Source organism: Eschrichtius robustus, chromosome 21 (genome assembly GCF_028021215.1).
Source record: "Eschrichtius robustus isolate mEscRob2 chromosome 21, mEscRob2.pri, whole genome shotgun sequence".
Taxonomy (NCBI): Eukaryota; Metazoa; Chordata; class Mammalia; order Artiodactyla; family Eschrichtiidae; genus Eschrichtius; species Eschrichtius robustus.
Genome location: NC_090844.1, coordinates 23,821,649 through 23,846,743, shown reverse-complemented (window position 1 = coordinate 23,846,743; position 25,095 = coordinate 23,821,649). Strand labels below are relative to the sequence as shown.

Sequence of the window (25,095 nt, the reverse complement as noted above, 5' to 3'; positions counted from 1 at the left end):
CATAACAATATCTTCTTTCTTATCATGGGTAGTCTTTTATATAACTAAAATTCATGGCCAACATTTTACATAACAAAACAACACAAAATAAGAAATCTGTAAATTATCAGAAATGGGACAAGGACATCAGAAAATAATACATTTTATATAAATTATAGAGGACAGTTACAATGAAAACCCATTTCTTTCCTCTCTAACTCAATTTTACAAGATAAAGTCAACACATATTACTCTGCGGACTGCTAAGAGCGCATAAACACTGTGGCTCTTTCAAAAGACAGTGGTCAAAGACAAATGTTATCTTGATGACATATATTGTTCTTAGTTCTTAACTGGAGTTGAGCTTCCTTTCATAGTCTTCTTTAGGTGATGGTAGTTTGGCAAGATTTTCATCAGGAAATCCAGCTGTAGTGTCTGGGGCTAAAAAGATAAGAGAATTAAGAACTGACCAGCAGAAAGCAAAGAGTATCAGGTAGAAATGATTATCACTATGTCATGGGATTACAGGTGATTTTCACTGACTTATTTTTTTTTTGGTCCTGTTGTGCAGCATGCAGGATCTTAGTTCCATGACCAGGGATCCAGGGATCGAACCTGTGCCCCCTGAAGTGGATCCCATTCACTGACTTATTTTTGCTTCTGTTTTTTCAATTTACAATGAACATACATTAAGTTTGGTAATAAGAAAAAGCCAAAAAATTTTACATATAAAAATATATGTTAATCAGTTTTCAACCTTGCTTTCGTAGATTTCACCTTGGCCTCTAAGAATTGAAAAAGTTCCAATTATAGTAGACAACACAAGTAAAATACCCCGAGTACACTGCTTTCTACACGACCTACAGAGCACACAGCTGTGACACTCACCTGATCTTCACTCTTCATATACCAGCTTTGCTCAAACTTCCCTCACTGTAAATCTCACTTGGAGTACTTGTGAAAATTACAGACTTTTAGGCCCTTGCCCTAAGAACTTTGTTTCCGAAAGTCTGGGTGAATCCTTTGTAATAAGGACCTCTACATGATCCTTACGATCAGCGAGATAATGGAAAACAGTGTTGCACACATACCATTATGTATTAAACTTCAGATATTCTTGCTCATTTAATTCTAATCTCCCTTAACCCAACTCCAGCTTCATTTCTCCCTCGTCAATCGTTTCGCTGTTATGCAGAAAGATAGTGAAAAAATACTGGATTTGTTCTTATTTCCTTTTTGGTCTACAGAGGTAATACTTGCTTATAATAATAGTAATAATAATAAAAGCCAAACATTACAGAATTACAATAACCGAGAAAGAACTGGAATTTTAATTTCTGATAAAATATGGCTAAGAACCAAAAGTGCTGAATGTCTTGAAAAATACTTTCCTTGGGGAAAGGGAAGGAGGCTGGGTAATATACTGAGTGTGCCAAACAGTGAGGCTCCAAACTTCAGTCAGAATGTCTTCTGTCCGAAAGAAGTCCCAAATGCCCTATCTTACCTATCTCCTGCTCTAATGTGAAACTCCAGAAGATACATACTTCCCATTATTCTTGGTTATGAGGAGGGGACAATTTCTCATAAGACAGGAAGATATCTAAATATACCTGCATATTCACAAGCTGTGTTTGTTTTCAAGGCATCTATGTTAGCAAACTAATAGATGAACCCAAGTTGGCTATTCAGTATAAATTTGGTAGGTTCATTCCTTACCCTCCAAGGTTGGTATTTTTAGGAGCAAATCCATGTAGTTTGTAAGGCTTGGTGATGCACTTCCAGTGAAAATACATAAGACTAGGAATAACATCCCTGGATTTTCTTTTCCCATAATCAATGTGTCACTGTCATCTTTGGACATATTTCTGATATTAAGGACTCAATAATTACAAAGAAACTACAGTTTTAGGAATGTTTCTCTCATGCTTTATTTTAATTATTTGCTTTTTAAACAGCTGACTTGCTGCCCCATTAAAACAATTATGTGGTATTTTGGGAAAATCAGCAGCCCTAGAAAAGACTCTTTTTAAAAGAGAGGTTCTAGTACCTGTGGTCGCTCAGTCTGCACCCGACGAAGGCAGTCTGTGCCATAAATCACTGTGTTCTCAGGGATGACTTCAAACGTGTTCAGGTTGCAACAGGCCCCGATGATGCAACCACTTGTCAATATTACGTTTCTGCCTACATACGCTGTAGGAAAGACACAGAGAGGACTACCATGTAAGACACTCAATGACTAGAACACTATTTTTTTTCCTAAGATGATGCAAGTCTAAAAATACAAACTGCCCTTAAAAAAATATTGAGAAATCACTTTAGTCCAGAGTTTGTACAGCGCAGAGGCAGGCACCAGACTAGTATCAAGTGCATTCAAAACAGAGCTCTGCTGCTATCTGTGCCATCTTGGGCAAGTCACTGTAAATTCTCTGAGCAAGTTCATCTATAAAATAGAGACCATCCCACTTCATAGTTTGCTGTAAGGAATAAATGAGATAGTAAATGTAAAGTGTCAAGCACAGGTGTGACACATAGTAAGTATACAATAAATAGAAAATGACACTGGGAATCATCATCATCATAATTGGTAATCCAAATTAAATAAAAACCATTAAGCAGATTAACAAAAAGCCTAATTTTATTTTTTTTTTTTAAAAAAGAAAGCATTTTCTTTCATGCCAATCAAGACCAAGAAAGGAAAGGCACTATTCTAAAAAAGTCTTATCACTCCGGTTCTTTCTGGACAAGCTCTTGGAGCTGCTTCCCAGCAGTGATGGTGACTTACACGGCCCCCGCCTAGCCCCGCCTATGATAAAGTAGCTTACATTTGTTTCTGATGGGCTAGGGGAAAGCAGTCCTGAAATTCAAGAAAGCAAACTGCTAGAGAAACTAATTTTTTTTCTTTAATTCTACAATAACGTTAATCAACTAAATTACCGACTCTAGTTTGTTTTTTTTTAAAGGAAGGAAGGAAGTTTTTTTTGGCTTTTAACAATTATTTATTTATTTATTTATTTTTGGCTGCGTTGGGTTTTTGTTGCTGCGCGCGGGCTTTCTCTAGTTGTGGCGAGCAGGGGCTACTCTTTGCTGTGGTGCATGGGCTTCTCATTGTGGGGGCTTCTCTTGTTGTGGAGCATGGGCTCTAGGCATGCATGCTTTAGTAGTTGTGGCATGGGGGCTCAGTAGCTGTGGCTCGCGGGCTTAGTTGCTCAGCAGCATGTGGGATCTTCCCGGACCAGGGCTCGAACCTGTGTCCCCTGCGCTGGCAGGCGGATTCTTAACCATTGAGCCACCAGGGAAGTCAGACACTAGTTTTTTGGAGAAATCTTTTTCAAATCTTTCACCTGAAGTTTATAGTTTAACTCAATCCTGATTTAAATGTACATAGCTAGAATTTTAATTTAATGTATGAAACACATTACTAGATTAGGTTCCTTAAAGGCAAAGAATTTGTCTCACAGCTGTGTTAGCCCACTTCCAACCATGCCTTCCTTCCAAGCACACCACTTTGCTGTGGTCTGTACTTAGGCTGTTTTCTGGAACACCACAAAGAGAAAGGAGGTAATCAGTTTTCACAATAAAGTTCCAAACATAACTTACCTTTTGATTCAATAACATTATTATCTCCTATTTTCATGGCTTGGGAATCTGTAAGCCAGAGTTAAGTAGACATTGTGAATATGTTCATCTTTCTTCCCTACTAATTCACTCTGTCCTTATCCTGCACTGGGGCAGAGACAGAGGCATGGGACTGGCCACGCAGGCTGGCCTGGCCAGAACTCCTTGCCCAGGGCAGTCTGCAAGTAAAGTTTTAATCTTTATATAGAAATATCTCAAGTATAAATAAATGTCTTCTATATTTTTAAAGAAATGAGCACCTTATACCCCGATTTTATGAGTAACATATTTTCACAGTTGTTTTAAGAAAATGAAAACTAATTATGAGTAACATATTTTCACAATTAAGAAAATGAAAACTAACACCCAATCACTTAAGGGTAGCACTGTTAATGGCCTGATATATCTTTATGTAAATATATATAATTCCCTTTATATAACTGGAAATCAAACTGTACAAAATCAAACCATATAAACGTCTGTAGCTCGCCTTATTCGGTTCACTTCCATTTGCAAGCCTTATCCCATACCATCAAAAATCTTTAAAAACATAATTGTAAATGACTACTTGATGGTTCTAGTGGTCCATTTTATGCTTGCAGCTTAATTTACTTAAATATTTTGCTATTGTTAAACCTTTAGATTTTCTCCTTCAAGTAGTTTCTATTATAAGATAATGTTTCGCTGACATCTTGAAAAGATTTTACTATCTTTTTAGAGTATGAAATCAGCAAAGGCACTGGTGACACTTGGGGGGAAAAATGCAAAGAATGAAATATTTTCATCTCCATCCACCATTTCCTTGTATCAGACAACAACATACTGTCAACCTAAAACTATATAGGAATCAAATGGACAGAGTGTGGTTCTTAAACCAGGATTGAAGCCAAGATTACTCTGTTTCATGTCTACGGCCACTCAGTCACTGTACCTGCCAGCAAGACGTAGCAACAGGAGCAAGATGGTTCCAAAAGGTGAGTGTGAGTTTGTGTGTGCATGCATGCACACCTGAAAACAGCACACTTCTTTTACTCGGGTTATTCAATGGAACAGAGGGGATATTTTTTTGATATACTGTAAATAAGTCTTTTCAAAGAGCTGGAGGGCCTAGTCCTAAAAACACAGTTTATATATATTTACATATGCACATAATATAAATTACATAATATATAACATACATTATATACAATTATATTATGTGTTGAAAATAATTATATATATAGAATGTAAGTATTTGATAGATAAATTACAACAATTTCTACAGAGGTGATTCAGGTACCAAAGGACAGCTGGAAATGATTTAGCTTAAATTATGGCAAAGGATACAACAGCCAACTTCAAACACATTATTGGTGCCAATGATCATAGGTTTGGGCTCTGGATCTTCGGCATCAGGAGTGATGTTTTCAGGGTGACTATAAAAAGGAGAGACAAATTAGCAACAAGTCAACAATGCAATAAGCAATTCTGCTGTTTTAGAATTTGGGTTCATTCTCTCAATTTTACCTCCATCAGGCTTAATGTATGTAACGATGTAAGTAATTTCTTAATCCAAGTGAATTATTTATCCTCTATGCTGCAGAAGACTTTATTCTGAGTTGAAAAAGAACTACTGAAATGTAAAGAAGTCATAGGTGTGTACAGAAGGTCAGCCTTTCTTTGTTTACTTTTTAAACTCAAAGCCCAGTGTGCCTTTCCCAGGACAAGGTAGAAAAGATGCTGGCTAGGACGTTCGGCTTGTTGAAATGGAATCAAAATCACGCCTAACTTGAAAAATTTCCTTTCTTAATAGTCATTCAAGATTGTGAAATGTAAACAGATATTCACATAAAATAATCATTTTATGCTGTTAGGTGGATAGCTGAAACATTTAGAACATAAAATGTTTGTGGTCTAAGAGGAAAAAGCCATTTAAAAACAGTGCTTTATCTCTGACAGCTGAGTTACTGCAGAATCTAACTGTTGTTAATTGACTTACACTAAAGGTGCCAAAATATATTTTAAAAAGAAACTGCTTAATATAGTAAGAAACTCCCAAATCCTAAGTAAGCATTAAGAGAAATCAATCTCTTTATCGCAGTTAAGTATTTTCCCAAGATCTTTATTAAAAATTCCATACACTGTTGCTATAAATTAGGTATAAGCTTGAATTTCCTGCCAAAATTTTACCTAGAAAGCTTTACAAATGCTTATAAAAATTTCATAGGTATTATAGTCTAGTTCACTAAGATCATGTACATGTTCTAATATTTTATAAAGTTTAAAAATTGCCTCTAGGACCCCCAATTTTTCAAATATAATTCTGAGTGTTACCCCCAAAAGCATATGAAAATATATATCAGATTTAAGTTCACATGTCTAGGTATGAGTAATAACATTGCAGCCAGAACCAAGACATCCAACCAAAAGACTATTTGAGGCAGTGAGCACAGCACTGGGCCATTGGGGGTGTCCTCAGGAAATGTTTGCTTAAGGAACAGAAGAGGCTGTCGTACGTAAGGGGAAGATTATCAGACAGAGACTCGTAGATTCTGGTCATCCACCTACGAGCTATCTCACCTTGGACAAGTCTCTTTACCCCTCTGGTCTTTGGTTTCCTCATTTACTAATTACTTGTGTTGAAAAAGATGCTTAAGATGAATGGATAAAGAAGATGTGGCACATATATACAATGGAATATTACTCAGCCATAAAGAGAAATGAAATTGAGTTATTTGTAGTGAGGTGGATGGACATAGTCTGTCATACAGAGTGAAGTAAGTCAGAAAGAGAAAAACAAATACCGTGTGCTAACACATATATATGGAATCTAAAAAAAAAAAGGGTTCCGAAGAACCTAGGGGCAGGACAGGAATAAAGACGCAGACGTAGAGAATGGACTTGAGGACACGGGGAGGGGGAAGGGTAAGCTGGGACGAAGTGAGAGAGTAGCATTGACATATATACACTACCAAATGTAAAATAGATAGCTAGTGGGAAGCAGCCGCATAGCACAGGGAGATCAGCTCGGTGCTTTGTGACCACCTAAAGGGGTGGGATAGGGAGGGTGGGAGGGAGATGCAAGAGGAAGGAGATATGGGGATATATGTATATGTATAGCTGATTCACTTTGTTATAAAGCAGAAACTAACACACCATTGTAAAGCAATTATACTCCAATAAAGATGTTAAAAATGAATAAATTAATTAAAAAAAAAAGAAAAAGATGCTTAGTGTTTCCCTAGTTCTCAAATAGTGGGCTTTCCAGATGTCAGCTGTAAAAGGTCCCTAGAGATGGGGCTGAAATGAATGGAAACACTGTCTGTGGCACCTGATTCAGAGCATCTGTAAGAGTCTCACTCACGCATTTATGATGAGCGCCTGTTCTTCTATTAGGTTACCTTCGCCGATCACTATGGGCCCGGCTTCCGCGATGATTCGTGCTTTAGGGTGGATCACTGTCCTGGGTCCTGTTAAAAGTATGGTGAAAAGACATTACTTTCGAAGGCTGCGCTTCCAAGGAGGCTGTTGGGAAGGAACGTTTCCTAAAGTAGGTGCCAGGCACCAGACTAGGCACGTTACAAATGTTATCACTGCCGTTCGTGCCAAATCTCAAGCCGAGGTGAGTGGAGACAGCACACGCTTTGGAGCTGGACAGCCCTCGCTCACCCTCTGTTCTGAAGCCTCCGTTATCTCAGCAGTGAAATGGAGGTGGTGATAATACCAGTCTTGCAGGGCTGTTTTAAGACTTATATGAAATAATGTTTGTAGACATAGTATTCTGATATGTAGCCAGCAATAAAATTTAATTCCCTTCCTTCCTTTCCCTCATAAAGGTAAGGCTCTCTTTGCTTACAATGTTGGTGCTTTCTTATGCTAGTGCACTACAGAATTAGTCCTTTTTAAAAAAATTAATTAGCTAATTAATTTATTTATTTTAATTAATTAATTTATTTTTGGCTGCGTTGGGTCTTCGTTGCTGTGCGCGGGCTTTCTCTAGTTGCAGCGAGCGGGGGCTACTCTGTTGCGCTGCGCGGGCTTCTCATTGCGGTGGCTTCTCTTGTTGCGGAGCACAGCTCTAGGTGGGTGGGCTTCAGTAGTTGTGGCACGTGGGCTTCAGTAATTGTGGCTCACAGGCTCTAGAGCACAGGCTCAGTAGTTGTGGCACATGGGCTTAGTTGCTCCGCGGCATGTGGGATCTTCCCGGACCAGGGCTCGAACCCGTGTCCCCTTCGTTGGCAGGCAGATTCTTAACCACTGCGCCACCAGGGAAGCCCAGAATTAGTCCTTTTATTAAGGGATTAAGAGGAAATATGGGCGAGATGAGAGCTAGAAAATATGGAGACTAACCTTAGCTTTGTTACTCCGTCACCATCCCTACTGGTCTAGGATGTGATTTTAACCAGTTGAAAGGGGCAACGGCAGGCAGGGGAAGGAGCCAAGCATGGTTACTGGAGTCCTGCGACTCTGATAAAGGGAGACCTGAGGCAGTGACTCCAACCTCAAGTCGAGGGGCAGGAAGGGCTCTCATCAAGCCCATTGTCGGGGTCCACTGCACTGCCTAAACCCGGTAACATCCCCTCCCCCTGCTTTATTTACCCAAAGGCCTAGCATTTGGGTGATAATGAAACCACCAATGAGAAAACAGAATCTCTCACGGCAGCCTCTCCCTCCAACACCTGCCCCCCCACCCATACCAAGGCCATTTTTATCTGTAAACACGCAGACAGGAAGTAACTGACTCTGAAAGTAAGAGAGGGTGGGCAGAAGTGCTGACAGAAAGTAGGAGGGGAGTCAGATAGATGGCACTGTCCATGAAATCCAGTATTCTATTGTTTTAATAAAGTACATTAATAACTTGTTAATTTATTCAGTAATCATTATCTGCTTGTGACAGGCAGGGCTGTATGTTACAGGGAAACAAAAAGGAATGTGTGCTATACTTGCCCTTTTGATCTGTTTATCTTAAAAATTGGGAATACTTAACATGCTTGCTCAAAAATGTATTAAATAAAGAGGCATTCCAGGTGCCCAGAGAATTGGAAGGAATCTCGGTGCAGCTTATTTTTTCCGCTAACAATGAAGAGCTGGGGATTGATAAAGAGGGTGGGGCCCAAGTCAAAGGATGCACAGAGAGTGGCTTTGTTATTTCTGTCACCTCTGGCTCCCCAAATTCTCAGCCGCTAAAGTACAATTTCCCTGGCAAATTCTCCTGTTCAGGATAGGAGATTTCAGAATAGAAGATGGGATCACTGAGAGCCCTGGGAAGCTTCTCAAGGCGACCATGACTGTGACCACGTGTGCCTTTTTCCTTTGTTAAAAACACACACACACACACACATTTATGAAAGGAATACATACTCATTAGAAAAACCTCAATCAAAGCCAAAAGTGAAAGATCCTCTCTCCTCTTGCTAATCCCATTCCCTAGAGGTAACTATTCTTAAAAATTTGCAGTATATTATTCCAGACTTAAGTACTACAATATATTTAAAATCTGTAAATATCACTGCATATAAAATATACTTCATTAGAAAGTTAAAAAATAAAGGAGAAAAGATACGAATTACAAATACATACTTTTTCAAAAAAACAAGGAATAGTACTTATTCTGCAATTTGCTTTTTCACCTAATAAGTCATGGTGATTTTTCCATATAAGTACATCTAGCTGGTTATTCTTTTTAATGGCTGAATATTATTTCACATCATATGAATATACCATAATTTATTTAACCAATCCCTTAATAAGGGGCATTTAGAAGTTACCACTTTTGGGGAGAGGTGCTAAAACATTGCTGAAACAAACACTGGATTCCTTTGAAATGAGAAATTTCTTACAGGTCTTCCAGCCATGTGAACCAATTTAAATCTGTAGTTTGCACAATACCAGATTTACATTTTACGTCAAAATATTCTATGATAAAGGGACACGATCTTTCTATTTTAGGTTCTTTATAATTAAAGCCCCAGCTAGCACCCCACCCCTTGTCTAGAAAGTCCAGGCTCTGGCCTTTATCACTTAAAGGCTATGTGCTTAATCTCTCAAATGCCTCAGTTTTCTCATCTATAAAAAGATGAGTATGATAACCTACCTCACTGGGCTGAAGTATGGATTACATAAAATAATGTTTGAAAAGGAGATCACAGTTCTTCAAAATGGGAAGTTCATCACTACCTGACACTAAGAGCTAAGAACTTTACCACAGTAAATAAAATAACTCCTTCTGGTCTGAGAAACAGAAGAAAAGGGAGTGCTTTACTTCCCTGATACTCAGGTACTGGGGTAAAACCTCTTTTTAACCAGGGAGGAAAATTCTTGACCATACTGTAAGATAGTGAAAGAGATTAATAATTAATAAAATTAATAATTTTCCATTGCTAGCATTAAAAATCTGACAGGAGGAAGAGATCGTCATGACTGTGACAGAAAGCAGATCCTTTGCCACAGCTAGATAAGGAGCCAGAGGCACTAGATACTCTGCTGGTACTCAGGCTGCAGCTTTTGACAACAAGCAGCCTTGCAAGAAACTACCTGAGAAAGGGCTAATAAGACAAAAGTACCACTGGGACCTGTGCTTCTTTAAAAGTTCCTCTAAAGTACAGCTTTGAAAACAATTGGTATTTTCATCTTTCCCTTTCAAAAATAATATAATACATGTTAATTATACAAAAGAAACCCAAAGAGATGAGCACAAATTTTTAAAAATTAAATAATCCCAAATCCCATGTCTTCTTACACAATATTTAAAAATAATGCTGGGGCTATTTTAGCCAGGTGTTTATTATTGTTATTGTTTTTATCATTATTAATAAGTTTGTTAATAAGTAACTGGAAAACTGGTTATAAATCTAACGGCCTTGCCCTGGGATATAAAGCATTATATGAGACCTGTGAGCAGCTGCTGTGAGACCTGTGTTTAGGACAACACCTCCACCTGGTGGCCGCACTGCCAAACTACAAGTCTTGGAGTTCAGGGCTGAAATGACTTGAAAGGTGAAACTATCTACCTCAAGTTGTGATGTTAACAGCAAGGTCATGGGTGACAATAAACTGAATAGCTTCCCTTAACTTCTTGTAGGTCTTTTTTGGGCAGAGACTAGAGAGGTTAGTATGTGTATATGAACCGCAGGATACATGACTGCTAAGGCTTAAGTTTGGTGAACTCCTTAAAGGAACTTTCTGACTTAGGTGAGTGAGGCTTTGTCTCTGCGCAGCGCTGGAGGTCGGCACCAGACAGCCCGCAACCTGAGCCCTAGTCCAAGACACTGGAATGTGAGCACAGTCTGCTCCGTACTTTTCTGCACGCAAGAGGCATTTTTACCTAGAATGGGTCTGAATTCAAACCAAGCTGAAGGGTCTTGAGGTTAAAATGCTTTAACAATAAAAATCTGTCACCATGGAAAGTTTTTTTTTTAAAAGGCTGCTGTGAATTTTCTTGGCGCTCTTTCTGGCAGGGCAGTTTGTATATTTTCTTACCAAATGTGCTGAAACCCTATTTGGCTTATCTCCTTGTTTGGATAAGTGTGTCTAGAGTTGGAGCTGCCTCACTGGCTGATGAATTATTTTTCTAAATGGTTGGCCGGGCTTGACGCAACCCAGCCAGAAAGACATTCCTTGCATCAAATTTCCATTCCCCTCATTTAGTAAAGGGCATTTTTCCTGTCTATCTTTGCCACAGAAAGCAATCTCTGTGGACATTTTCATATGTCAATAAATAGCTCCAAAAGCCACAAGGTCTCTTTTGAAAATGAAAACAATTCCTTTGACCTGTAAGCTGAAGTACCTTTAAGAACTGCTTTATAGTTGATGAATTTCTCAAGTCACTGCCACTGTTCTGCTTTATTGAAAAAGATTTCCATATAATGTACATATGAAACTTACATAATGTTATAAACCAATGTTACCTCAATTAAAAAAAAAAGATTTCCACAATAAAAGGGAAGTTTATATTAAAAACTCTAATGGAAAGAACAACAGAATAAGTGGGACAAAGTGCTTCCATCACAAAGTTTTGCCACTGTACTCGGTTCTGCCTTCACATTACGATGTCCCACCAAGCCCTGTCCTAACCCCAGGAGTCTGCCTTCACCCTATAACAGGACTATAGGACTGTGCTCAGAGCTACCTTTCTGAAATGTCTTTCAGCTTTCAAAACAAAATTTTCAGGAAATAACGCATGGCCCATGAATCAAGGCAATCTAATTAAAAACAGGCTTCATACTATGAAACCTTATTTACCCAAATTATAATTAACGAGAGTGCTGTTATTTTTCCCAAGGTCTGTTTCCTAGCTGCCTCTAATGAAAGGGTCAGGCTCCTGCAGAGCCACAGCCATAGGGTTTCTGGTTAAGGACAATACTTCAAAGCTTCAGACTAGTTTCTTTGATAAACCAAATACCTGATTTCCTAGGAAAACAGAAGATCAGGTTTAATGTTCTACTAACTGAAACATAGCAAAGGAAAAAATTACTTTCCTCGGGCTTTCCTGGTGGCGCAGTGGTTGAGAATCTGCCTGATAATGCAGGGGACGTGGGTTTGAGCCCTGGTCTGGGAAGATCCCACATGCCACGGAGCAACTGGGCCCGTGAGCCACAACTACTGAGCCTGCGCGTCTGGAGCCTGTGTTCCGCAACAAGAGAGGCTGCGATAATGAGAGACCCGTGCACCGCGATGAAGAGTGGCCCCCGCTTGCCACAACTAGAGGAAGCCCTCGCACAGAAACGAAGACCCAACACAGCCAAAATAAATAAATAAATAAATAATAATTAAAAAAAAAAAAAGAGTGGCCTCCACTCACCGCAACTAGAGAAAGCCCGCATGCAGCAAAGAAGACCCAATGCAGGCAAAATTAATTAAATAAATTAATTTAAAAAAAAAATTACTTTCCTCCTCAAACATTTCAGAATGGAATAATTTGGTAAGAGTAAAACTGATGAGGGAATGAAAAGTTATGTAAAACATCCTGAAAAATCTATTAATTAAACTACACTTAAATTTACTGCCACTTAAGCCAGAAAACAGAGCTTATTAAGTGCTCAAATCTCATACTGTAACAGAAGACTTACATTAGCTATTCTGATAAATTAAGCAAACACAAAAACAGCCATATGTTGAAAAATAGTCCACTGACAGAGGAATGGATAAAGAAGAGGTGGTATATATATATATACAGTGGAATATTACTCAGCCATGAGAAAGAATAAAATAATGCCATTTGCAGCAACATGGAAGGACCTAGAGATTATCATATTAAGTGAAGTAATTCAGACAAAGACAAATATCATATATTGCTTATATGTGGAGTCTAAAAAAATGGTACAAATGAACTTACTTACAAAACAGAAATAGAATCACAGATGTAGAAAACAAACTTACAGTTACCAGGGGGAAAAGGGAGGGGGAGGGATAAGCTGGGAGATCAGAACTGACATATACATACCACTATATATAAAATAGACAACTAATAAGGACCTACTGTATAGCACAGGGAGCTCTACTCAGCACTCTGTAATGACCTATATGGGAAAAGAATCTAAAAAAGAGTGGATAGGGGAGGGGGCCAAAAAAAAAAAAAAAGAGTGGATAGATGTATATGTATAACTGATTCACTTCGCTGTACAGCAGAAACTAACACAACATTGTAAATCAACTATACTCCAATAAAAATTATTAAAAATAAATAAGAAAGTAAAAGTTTCCCTAAGAAGAAAATTCCACACCCCCCCCCAAAAAAAAACAAAAACCACAACACTAAAAATAATTTAAAAAAAACATGGTAGGGAGAGTGAGATTAAATCAGATAACTTATCTCTACTCTCAGCTTTGATTTAACTTTATATCTCCCAGGAGCTTTTTTAATCTGATGTATTACATCAGAAAAATGAATTAATAGTATCAAAAGATAAGAGTTAATTTTATACCAAATATAAAATGACAGAAATGACTAAATACCAATACTGGAAAACTTCGATATTTATATATAAAATTAGAGATAAGAAACAGGCACAATGAAAATGAGATAAGAATTGTGTAACATAGAACACTGGGTAACTATATCACTTCTGAATCTTTTCCTTAATTTTCTTTCAAAATATTTATTTATTTATATTTTTGGGCTGCATCAGGTCTTAGCTGCGGAACATGGGCTTCTCTCTAGTTTGGGCATGGGCTCAAGAGCTGCGGCGCGTGGGCCTAATTGCCCCGAGGCCTGTGGGATCCTAGTTCCCCGACCAGGGATCGAACCCGTGTCCCCAGCTCTGGAAGGCAAACTCCCAACCACTGGACTGCCAGGGAAGCCCCTTTCCTCAATTTTAAAAATTCAGATGTTTCTGTAACATGAGCAAATTTTCTTGTTCTAAAAAACTGGGTCAAAAATAAACCCAACAAATATTAACTTAGAGCCATTCTATGATAAACTTCAAATCACTAGTTTTTAAAAAATTACCATTTCTTATGCTACAATCCGTCACTGAAAATCTGTGTTGAACAATCATTTTATATTTTAACCATTAAAGTTGTGCATGATCAGATGGTAATCAGCTTACATGGAAAGTAGATTTAAATACTGTATTTCTTTACATAATTTCAACATTTACAGAAGGCAGGAGGATGAAAGGGATAAACAAAGGGGAGAAGCACAAAGAAATGAAAGACAGAGGGAGAACAGAAAAGCGAGCGCTGATTCCTGAAACCCCCAGGCCCCAGTCCTATGTAGTGGTCCAGCTCTCCGTTTCACAGGATAAAGCCTTTACTGCTATTCTAGGGATGCTTTGCAAGGACAGGACCTGTTATTTCAAATCTGAAACACACACACACACAAACATATATGTATACCTGTGTGTACATTTATGCCTGTAGAGACATTCATACCATCTATATATCTACTACACAGTAGATACTGAACACTTATTGTTTAAAGTGAGGAAGAAGTAGAAATGAGAGGGAAAGTAATTATTCTTATTTTCCTTCTAATTATAGAATACCTTGTGGGATACTATTAGATGTTATTCCTCGAATCATGAAGAAAACCATAAAAATACTAGAATAAAAATGCAGAGGAGGGACTTCCCTAGGAACATTTTGATAAACATGTGACTATAATAATTTCTCCTCATAAAAAATTTGCAAGTGGTTTAAGTGTTAACAAAGAGTTAATATAGCACTGGAAAGAAAAAGCCACCATCTAAACTTTGAAATTCTGTCAATTTAAAATATTATAACTGAATAAATCCAACCTGGCAAATTCCTAATGATGTTCCATAATAGTGGCACGATCTTTTTTTTTTTTTTTTTTTTTAGTAATTTAATGCTGTATTTCCTTTATTTATTTATTTATTTGGTTATGCCGGGTCTTAGTTGCAGCAGGCGGGCTCCTTAGTTGCGGCTTGCCGGCTCCTTAGTTGTGGCATGCATGCGGGATCTAATTCCCTGACCAGGGATCGAACCCAGGCCCCCTGCATTGGGAGTGCAGAGTCTTAACCACTGGGTCACCAGGGAAGTCCCCAATACAGGCACAGTCTTAAGACATGGTTTTATAAGACATGATGCCTGAAGTGGCTGGAGGCTTCGACTTACTAAAATTAAAAAAATTTTTTTTTCTTTTACAGATATTGTTAGTATAAGGGAACAAGGTGTATCTTCTCTCTGAAAGTGTACTTAGTTCCCTGAAAGCTCTACTCCAGCAACACACAGTGGCTAGTAAGGATGGGCTCATGTTAATAAAGCTACCAGGGCACCATGTCCAGTGAAAACACATGTAAAAGAACTAAGATGTGCTAAAATGTGCATTTGGGGGAATTTAATCATGTTCGTATAAGCAAGCTGCCTCGTGTTAAATTGTTCAGTTGATTTAAATGTTGGACTTCACCTCTAACAAGGCTACACTGATTTTACAGTGTGATTAGCCAACGTTTATTGAGTGCTTACTATCTGTTAGGTATTGGGCAATGACTTTCACAAATATTCTTTTATTTAATCCTTCAAAAACCTATGAGGTAAAAAAAAAACAAAAACCTCTGAGGGAGGCACTAGTATTTTGCCTGTGACAAAAGCTGCTAACTACCAGCAGATATCCATTCTTCCCTTTTGCCTTGTAACAGAACCCAATAAGGGGGCAGCAATGCGTCCAGTTCAGACTACATCTCCCAGCCTTCTCTGTAGCGAAGTGTGTCCATGAGACCAAGACCAAGGCAAAAGACTGTGTGGAACTTTCAGGAAGACTATTTAAGGGGAGCTGATGCACTGGGAGGCACACCCTTTGTCTCTGCTCCTCCCCTTTCTTATCCAAGATCACTCTCCGTGCTCTAGCCATCACATCCTGGCCTGCAAGGCTGCAGCTCCCAGACAATCAACTGACAGGCCCTGAATTGCCTACCCCTGGGCTTTTTACATAAGGGAGTAAAGCTTTGAGTGTGTAAGCCACCACTACAAGCAGTTGAACCTAATTCTGATACACACAGTTACACAGGTGGGGAAAATGAGACAGGTTAAGTGACATGCCAGAGGTAACTGAGCAGGTTAAGAGCGAGGCTGCTACCCCAAGTCCGTCAGACTCCGTGGCTTATACTCTGAACAGAATGTAAGCTCTGTGAAGGCAGTACCTGTGTCTGCTGTGTTCACTGCTGGGTCCCTAGTGCTAGCACAGTGCCTGGCACATAGCAGGTACACAACAGCTGTCTCTCAGATAAAAAAATGACTTTACTATATGGCCTTGTTAGTTTATCAGACATGAGTTTAAATATAGACTCCATCACACTAAATTCTTTTAGAAATATTAAACACTTAGAGAAATACACTGTTTCTCAATAAAATTAGGACATCAATCAAACATAGAAAATAATACCTAATGAATTGTAAAGCACTGAAATAAATCACACCAATTCTTGAGAAACAACACTAATAGGCTATTTTCTTACCTATAGTTACATCACCCCTGATTTCACTCTCTACGCACACAACTGCTCCAGGTGCAATCTTCACACTGTAGGGAAAAAAAGGTAACATTCATCATGTGTACAGTTTAAAAATAGTGTTATAGAAGCTATCCTGACACTGCAATGAGAAAAAGGTTAAAACAAACTGAAGGAAAAATGAAAAGTAAACTGTAAGATTTAATATATTATAAACTTCTCAGGTGGCACACCATCCACTGAGCTAAAATTATTTATCATGCGTTCTTAAAATGCTTAAGAGGAAAAGAGGCTTTGGACTCTTTTAACACCAACATTGTTTCTAAATAGCAAAAAGCTCAAAACAATCTAGATATTCATTAGTAGGGGAACTGGTTAATAAATTATGGTATACTATGAACTAATATACAGCATAATAAAGAATGAATAATCCTGTATGTAAAGAGTTGGAATGATCTCCAAGCTACATTGTTAAGTCAACAAAATCAAAGCCAGAAGATGGATAGTAACATGCCAGTATTTTGGTTAAAAAGAGGAAAAAGAATGTTCATTCAAAATATTTAACAGTGTAGCAATGTAATATTAATATAGAAATCAATGTAGAAATTTAAAATTTACAAATATTCCTATTTATTCTCTATGTATATGATAAAACTGATCAAGTGATATAAATTGTAGTGCAAATTATTCAAAAAATTAATAATTTCCAAATAATTTATTAATGTTTTTGATATTCTGCTGTGATCTTTTGTTGGACACAGCTGAATCTAGCTAAATGCTGCCCTAGCTGAGCCATGAGCTGATATGAAGAACTGTACCAAATGACTTCCCCATTAAACTGATAATCATTAAGTAACTTGTAGTCATTAATAATTTTTCTTACTAGTAATGATATTATTCATGGTGTTAAATCTGCTCTGTTTCTATGAAATAACAATACTATTTTAGATATTTTTACTTTATGTCTGTGTGGATTTTTCAAAATTTTGATTTCTAGTTGTTCATTGCAAGTTTACAGGATTACAATAATTTTGTATATTGACCTTGTATCTTGCAACCTTGCTAAACCCACTTAGTTCCAGTAGTTTTATAGATTCTCTGGGATTTTCCATGTAAACCAGTTTCATGTAAACAATTTTGTTATCTGTGGATAGGGGCAGTTTTATTTCTTCTTTTCCAATTTGTATTCATATTATTTCTTTTTCTTCCCTTATTGCCCTAAGATTTCCAGTATGATATTAAATAGAAGAGTGATGAAACCAGACATCCTTGCCATGTTCTAGCTCTACAAGATAAACAAAACCTATCAAAGTTTCTTCTAAGACATGAACTTTGCATTTCAAGTAAATTACTAAAACCTGGTATATAAAACAGTTGAAGTTTTCTTGATTTGCATGTTACAGCCTTGATTTATAAATTTTCCAGAAAGTTGTTTTCTCATTTCAGTAAACATCGTATTTATATTTAAATAAGTATTTATATCACCACCAGCAAGGACCAGAAATCTAGAGTGCAATGATTCACTCATATCAATATCATTAAGTTCTATAAATATTCATGTATGAAAATACTTATTTATTTATTTTTAATTTATTTATCTATCTTTGGCTGCATTGGGTCTTCGTTGCTGAGCACGGGCTTTCTCTAGTTGCCGTGAGCGGGGGCTACTCTTCACTGCGGTGCGCGGGCTTCTCATAGCAGTGGATTCTCTTGTTGCGGAGCACGGGCTCTCTCTAGGCGCGCGGGCTTCAGTAGTTGTGGCACTCGGGCTCAGTAGTTGTGGCTTGTGGGCTCTAGAACGCAGGCTCAGTAGTTGTGGTGCACGGGCTTAGTTGCTCTGTGGCATGTAGGATCTTCCCAGACTGGGGCTCAAACCCGTGTCCCCTGCATTGGCAGGCGGGTTCTTAACCACTGCGCCACCAGGGAAGTCCCTACTTGCTTATTTTTAACATACAGTGGAAACTATAAACAAATTTAATGGTACTTTCTATTTGTTTTTCATGTCTTTTTTGGATACTTCTTTGATTTTAAAAAATATTATTGCAAAGTTTTATTTTTTCAAATGTTTTACTGTGAAACAGATTCATGTTTTTAAAATTTGTCCTCCTTGATGACTGAAAATTTTCATTATATGCAACATGAACTTAAACAAGACAACCTTACCATTCTAATAAAATACTTAAGTGTTTAGCACATTCAGCTTTTCTGAAATGACTTTTGAGCATCATTTACAACTGGTGCAACCTGTACAGCAGTACTAGTGTGTAACTGCTTAATGTTTGTATTTTCTTGAATATTTCCAAACTATCTCTGGAAGAACAGGTAAGAAACAATCAATACTCACTGCCTTCAGAGAGAGGAGCTAGATAGCAGGGACACAACAGTAGATGGAAGATTTTTTTCATTATATATCATTTTTTAAATGGCTTGCATTTTGAATCACACAAATGCATTACCTATCCAATCAATCAATCAATAATTGATCAAATTTTCTTAAGGCCAGGTACTAAAGAGGTCCTGGATATGTTTCCATAATCAGGGTGAAACTTTATCCACTTTCCTGAAAAAGTCTCCCTCAAATCATAATCCCTAAAAGTGTCTCTCCCTTTATTTTATCTAAAAATACTTTCATGTAACTTGTAAGTATCATTTAATGAACTTTAGACTCCTTAGTTTCCCTTTAAGACCAGTTTTTCTGTTCTTCAAATCATTTCTCCCACTGCTTCAGCAACAATCCTCTTTAACCAAGGAAAAAATTATTATTTTTCATTAGCATTACTTCTCATTACTTTCAGTCTCCAATAAACTGCTATGACAAATATAACCTGATTACACCATACTCACAATGGCATGGGTTAGAATATTTCTAGACCACTGTTCATAACTGTTCTGTGTCATATTACAACCAGGATGCTTGATATCGTACTAGCAGAAATGACACAAGTCAATGGAGGGAAGAAATGAAAGGCTGTGTTACGAGATAAACGTGAATACTTGGAATATTCAATATGGTTATATTCTGGTCCATTTCTTATCTTGTATTAGTTTGTTCAGGGTGATGGTGTTTTGTTTTCCCTTTAATGACAGCTATCCAATGACGATGCAGCTGTAATTTAACTGAGACACTAGGACATTTCTGGTGGCACTATCAGGACACCTCTTTGAAATTACTGTACCAATATGCACCAGGAATCATAAAAATATTCATAATGTGTGATCTAGGAAATCTATTTCTGTAGTTCTATCATCAAGAATTCAATAGGAGGAAAAAAAAAAAAGAATTCAATAGGAGGAAAATAGATGCACAAATTGGTCATTATAATATTATTCAGAACAGTGAAACATTGCTAATAACCTTGATAGCCATAAAAAGGGAGAGGTAATGAAATAAAATATTGCCACCAGCTTATTGGAACACTATGTACTCCTTAACAATAAAAACAAGGTAATACTAGCTTTTTACAGAAAAAGTTTGCCCACCCCTGGTCTACATGGACAACTTATCTCTCCTTTCAAAATACCACTAAAACAACAGTAAAGGAATAAAAGAAGTACTATTCCCAAAGAGCAAGGGAGAGGAGATAACAGCAGATGAAAGATGTCAAGACCTTCAGAAGACTGTAAGCAGCAGGAAAAGTCACTGCGAGGCTTAGCCTGGAGGCACTAGGTACTAGGGAAGGGGAGAAAACGTGAGGCAACCAAGCAGTCGGATGTCTGCCCCCGGTCCCCATCCTCAGGGGCACAGCCGGGTGATGACCGGCCCCTCCATGAGGCGCTGCACTTAAGATATCAGGCCAAAGCCAGGTGACAGTGACGGGCACAGCAACAGTGAGACCACCAGCACCCCTTCCCCATGTGCCTTCCTGGCCTCATACACAATTTCAGGCAGCAAGGAGATAAGAAGACGATCCTTTTCTACAGAAACTACCAGACATCCTGAGTTCTTCAATGAAAAGCTCAGCTTCCTGCCTGACCTGCTCTACCCTGAAACACATGAGAGGACAAGCCTAATGCATATACCTGGAGCTCCCAGCTGTGCTGTTCTCATGCTTAACAATGGACAGAATGGACAGAAGGCCATTATCAGATACATCTGGAAAGCCTCCAACTAAGAAGGAAAAAACCAAAACAACCAGGAAAAAAAAATAGTTTGAGGAAACACAGTTAATTCAGATAGTAGAAGAAAACATTAAAAACACACAACCCTTACAATTGAGAGAAATGAGACACTACTACATAAATCAAGACAGAAGCCTATGAAAAAGGAACAGAGTCTAAGAAAGAGGTCCTAGAAATAAAACACATGACTAATATTTAAAATTCACTAGAAGGATGGAGGTTAAAAAACGAGCTCACCCAGAAAGTAGAACAAAATGTAAAAAAAAAAAGAGAAAAGGCAGGACGGTTACAGGACCAATACATGAGGTATAAAAGTAATCCCAATAAAAGTAATCTTGAAAGGAGAAAATAGAGATATTGGTGGAGAATAAACTATGAAAGACTAATACAAGAAAATTCCCCAGGACATAAGGCTATCAATCTCCACTCCGGAAGGACTCAGTGAATGCAAAACACCCATGCCAAGTACCATTATCATAAAATTTTTGAACACTATAGAGAAGATCCTCAAAAGTTTCCAGGGGTGGGGGGTGCAATAGTCACACACGGAGGGGAAGAAATAATCAGAATGGCATCAGATTTCTTAAGAGCAGTACTGGATACTACAAGACCAGCAAACAATCGTTACAGAAATCTGAGTGAAAACTACGTTTAACCTAGAGCTGTTTATCCAGCCAAACTAGCAAACAACTATGGAAGGAAAATAAAGACATTTTTAGACTTGCAAGGACTAAAAAAAAATCTCCTATGCACTCTTTGTTAGGAAGCTAATGAAGGATGTACTTAGCTAAATAAAAGTAAACCAACAGACAAGACAGATTCTAGAAACAGAGGCTCCAGCGTGCAAGGACAGAGGGAGACATCAGGATAACAGCTGTGCATCAGTCTTAGAGAGCAAAGTTCACAGAGGACTTCAAAGGGAAGATTTCTAGGAAAAAAGAAAAAAAACAGAAAGATTATGTGATGAGCATTTGGAAAAAAATTTTACGAGGCATTTGACATACCTGTGGGAAGATATGAAAAACATCAGTACATAGAAAAGAAAGAAAATGAAAAATGAAATTATTTGGTTAAATTTTAAATGAACTCAGCTTGAGGTATCCATGGAGAAAGACCCAGTATATCCAGATCTGGAGCCATGAGAGAGTTCTAGACCAGAAATACAGCTCTAGACCAGAAATACAGTCAGCAGGGTACAAACTCTTTAATATGTTTCTCCATCATTCATATTCCAGAATCCTCCCAAATATTCCCTAATATAAATGAAAAGTAACACCAAAAATAAATATTTTTAAAAATCACCACTTCCTTACTGATATGAAAAACTAAAAAAAGATGTGCAAGAATTTTTCTTCTATAAATTTCGGTGAACAAAACTTCCTACCACAAAGTATTTTTAAAGCTCTAAGTAAAAAGAATATCAAACCAGAAACTAATAATCCCTGGGTCTATCTTCAAGAAATGTTGTTGAGATTAGACACAGCTATGTCTGCTCCCATCATTTTGACAGGCACTGACTTTCTACAAGGAACAAGTTAATAAAATTTTAAAATGATCCATCTGGGTTACTACGTGTCACTTGTCTGCTGAAATCACAGAAAATATAAAATCTTTCTACTGAATAGAAGAAAGAAAAAACTTCAGTGACATGAAGTAGAAAACAGAAAACGGTCCAAATCTCTCATTTTCTAGATGAGGAAACTGAAGCCCAGAGACTTTAAATGTCTTGAAGCAAAGTTCATTTCCCAGACATCATTATTCTAACGCCAGTCATCTCTTTTCTGTTAGCTGAAAGTTTCCTGGAAACATCCTGTCATTTTGGATATTCTTTCTGTGACAGCTGAATGATGCTGCCCTTGAATGTATCAACATTTGTAAATGTTTTTTCAAGTTGGTTTGTGTGTTTAAAAAAGCAATTTTATTAAGCCCTGGACAAATAAATTACCCTCTATAAAACATCTCATTTTAGACATGATTTCCCATCCCAGTTTTCCATTCCCTCAGCCTCCCTCTCGCTATGATTTTTTTATGAAAAAAGTATTATCTAACGTTTAACTTATCCTGGGCAAGCGAGAACAGGTGAGACTCAAAAATGCCCTGTCTTCAGTTTTATGCAGAAGGAAGAGGCTCCAGGTAGTGTGTGTTACGATCAGCACACTTCGTGAGGCAGGAATAATTAAACTCACCGCTAGATCAATTAAAACGTGGTCCGAACATCTCCACGTAGACCTCATTGTACCTGGGAGTGATGGGGCGGACGGGGAAACAGGCAGCTGGGAGAAGGCTTAGCCAAAGACCTACCTATTAAAACAACAATCAACACCACCTTCATCTCCACTGCACACTACTATACACTGTGCATAATATTCCTAGCAGATCTTTCCTCTTTATCTTATGAAAAAGATTACAGTTACCTGCCTAAAGAGAAGAAAAACCTAAATGTTAATCTATGGCACCCAAAACAAGGTTTGTCGGTTTTCTTTTTCAGTCACCAGACTGTCACCACACTGCTGCTATGGGAAACAGTTTAACTTAAGCGTGTCCCCATCCCAGCCGCTCCTTTCCACCCAGAGTGCCCAGCCAGTAAGACCACTGGAGAAGCAGCCCCAGGGCCTGTCCCCACGCGTCTACAAAGCAGCTAGTTCTGGTCCAGGCGCGGCCCCCCTGGAGCCCGTCTACACAAACACACAGCGCCCACGACAGGCAGGAAGGGATTGGGGAGCGGCCGGCACTCCCGTGTGTGTCGGGGACACACGGCAGCTACAGGCGCCCCGAGGGCAGCGGAAAGGAAGGGGACGGTTCCTCCGTGTCCGGGGCGGGGGGCAACACCCTCCTCCCCTCGCAGCCCCGCCCGAGACCGCTTCCGCGCAAGCGCGTGGCGGAGGAGAGCCGGGGAGGTCGCGGAGGGACCGAGAACCAGAAGCTTCCCCGCCCCATTCCGTATACCTTCCCGGGCCGCTCTACCGCTACTCCGTCGCCCCCTCCCTCCGCGGACGCCCAGGTCTGGGCCTTAGGAACCGTCTCAGCCGGGCGCCCGGGGTAAGACACCATCTAAGTCCCCACTACAGGCGACCAGGAACAGGTTCCACCCCTGCGGAGAGGACAGAACAGGCTTTTCTCAGACAGCGACCCACCTTTTTTGAGTCTTTTCCGCCATGGTTTGGGCCTGACCTCCAGTTGGATCTATACAACCGCCTGGGCAAAGCGACGATCTCTACGAGCGATTGCAGAACCTGGCAGGATCGGGAAGGGGCGGAGCCTGGGGGCTGCTCGCGGGGGCGGGGCGGGGGCGGGGCGGGGCCGGCTCTGGTTTAAGGTTCCACTTCGCAGGTGTAAGCGGGCTTGTGCCAGGGGGCAGTGCGTGGCCACCATCTGGTTTTAGCGCAATCCGGGGATCGATGGACTCGGATTTAAAACAGCCGTTTAGTTTGATCCAACGCACGTCATTGTGACCTCATTATACCCCACTGTTCATTCTCAGTTTCCTTTCCTTAAGCATCCTACTGCTAAACCCTGGGCCCTTTTCCCTTTCAGTGTGAGCTCGTTATTCCCATAAGTTAAGTACCCTCTACCTGCTGTCGGTCTCAGGTTAATATCTCTAATTCTGTCCTCCTTGCTGAGCTGATTATTCGATTGCCTACTTGACGTGTCCACTTGGGTGCCTCAAGGTCTTATGAAACCTAAAATGTCCAGAACAGAGCTTTTGATTTACACCCTTGCCCTCTCTCCAGAGGATCCAAGTTGGTCATTTGATCTCTGTCTCAGTAAAGGAGTCTGCCATTCACCCAGTTGCTCAAGCAAGAAGCTCAACAGTCATCCTTGGCAGTCCTCACCTCTCCATACATAACTCACCGGCAAGTTCTGCTGCTCCTACATCTCATTCTTACACTTTGCATCATTTACTCTGCCACCTCTCTAATCGCCCCCTGTAGTCTGCCCCTTCCACCCTTGACCTCTGAAATCACACCCCCATCCAAGCCCCTCTCCTGTAGCTAAAATCATCCTTTAAAAACCAGATTCAGTTATTTTACTTCCCATTCCTTTTAAAATCCAGCCCCTGCCCAGTTCTCTCTTCTTTAATTTCATGTTCTCTTCCTCTTTCTCTATCACACTTTCATTCTCCAGGAAGCCAGGCTGAATCTCAGACCCAAACAGCTTCCACCTGCCCTCGGCCCCCACCCCCCCATTCTGACTCTAGTCTCAGGTAGATGTCATATACTGGGCTTATCAGCCAGGGTTCAACCACAGAAACAGAACCACTAGGAGATAATGTATTAAGAGATTTATTGCAGGGAATTGGTCAGCGTGATTGTGGGGCTGGCTAGGAAGGTGAGAAATCTTCAGGGCAGGCTGGAACTCCGACACATGGAGTGAAGCCCTGTCTACAGGTGGAATTTCTTCAGGAAGCTCCAGCTCTGCCCCTAAGGCCTTTTAACTGATTGAATCAAGCCCACCCAGATTATCTAGGATAATCTCCATTCCTTAAAATCAG

At 39.2% G+C, this 25,095-nt stretch overlaps 1 protein-coding gene across 1 annotated transcript; it reads right to left on the bottom strand.

The window, feature by feature from the left end:
- On the bottom strand, window positions 1-23,862 carry DCTN6 (dynactin subunit 6). Its single transcript, XM_068531972.1, has 7 exons — window positions 23,738-23,862; window positions 16,491-16,555; window positions 6,938-7,043; window positions 4,921-5,009; window positions 3,577-3,624; window positions 2,027-2,169; window positions 1-420 (listed from the first exon to the last, which is right to left on the bottom strand). The coding sequence occupies exons 1-7, from the start codon at window positions 23,758-23,760 to the stop codon at window positions 322-324; spliced, it is 573 nt and encodes a 190-aa protein (XP_068388073.1). The 5' UTR covers window positions 23,761-23,862; the 3' UTR covers window positions 1-321.
- Between the last annotated feature and the right edge of the window lie 1,233 nt (window positions 23,863-25,095).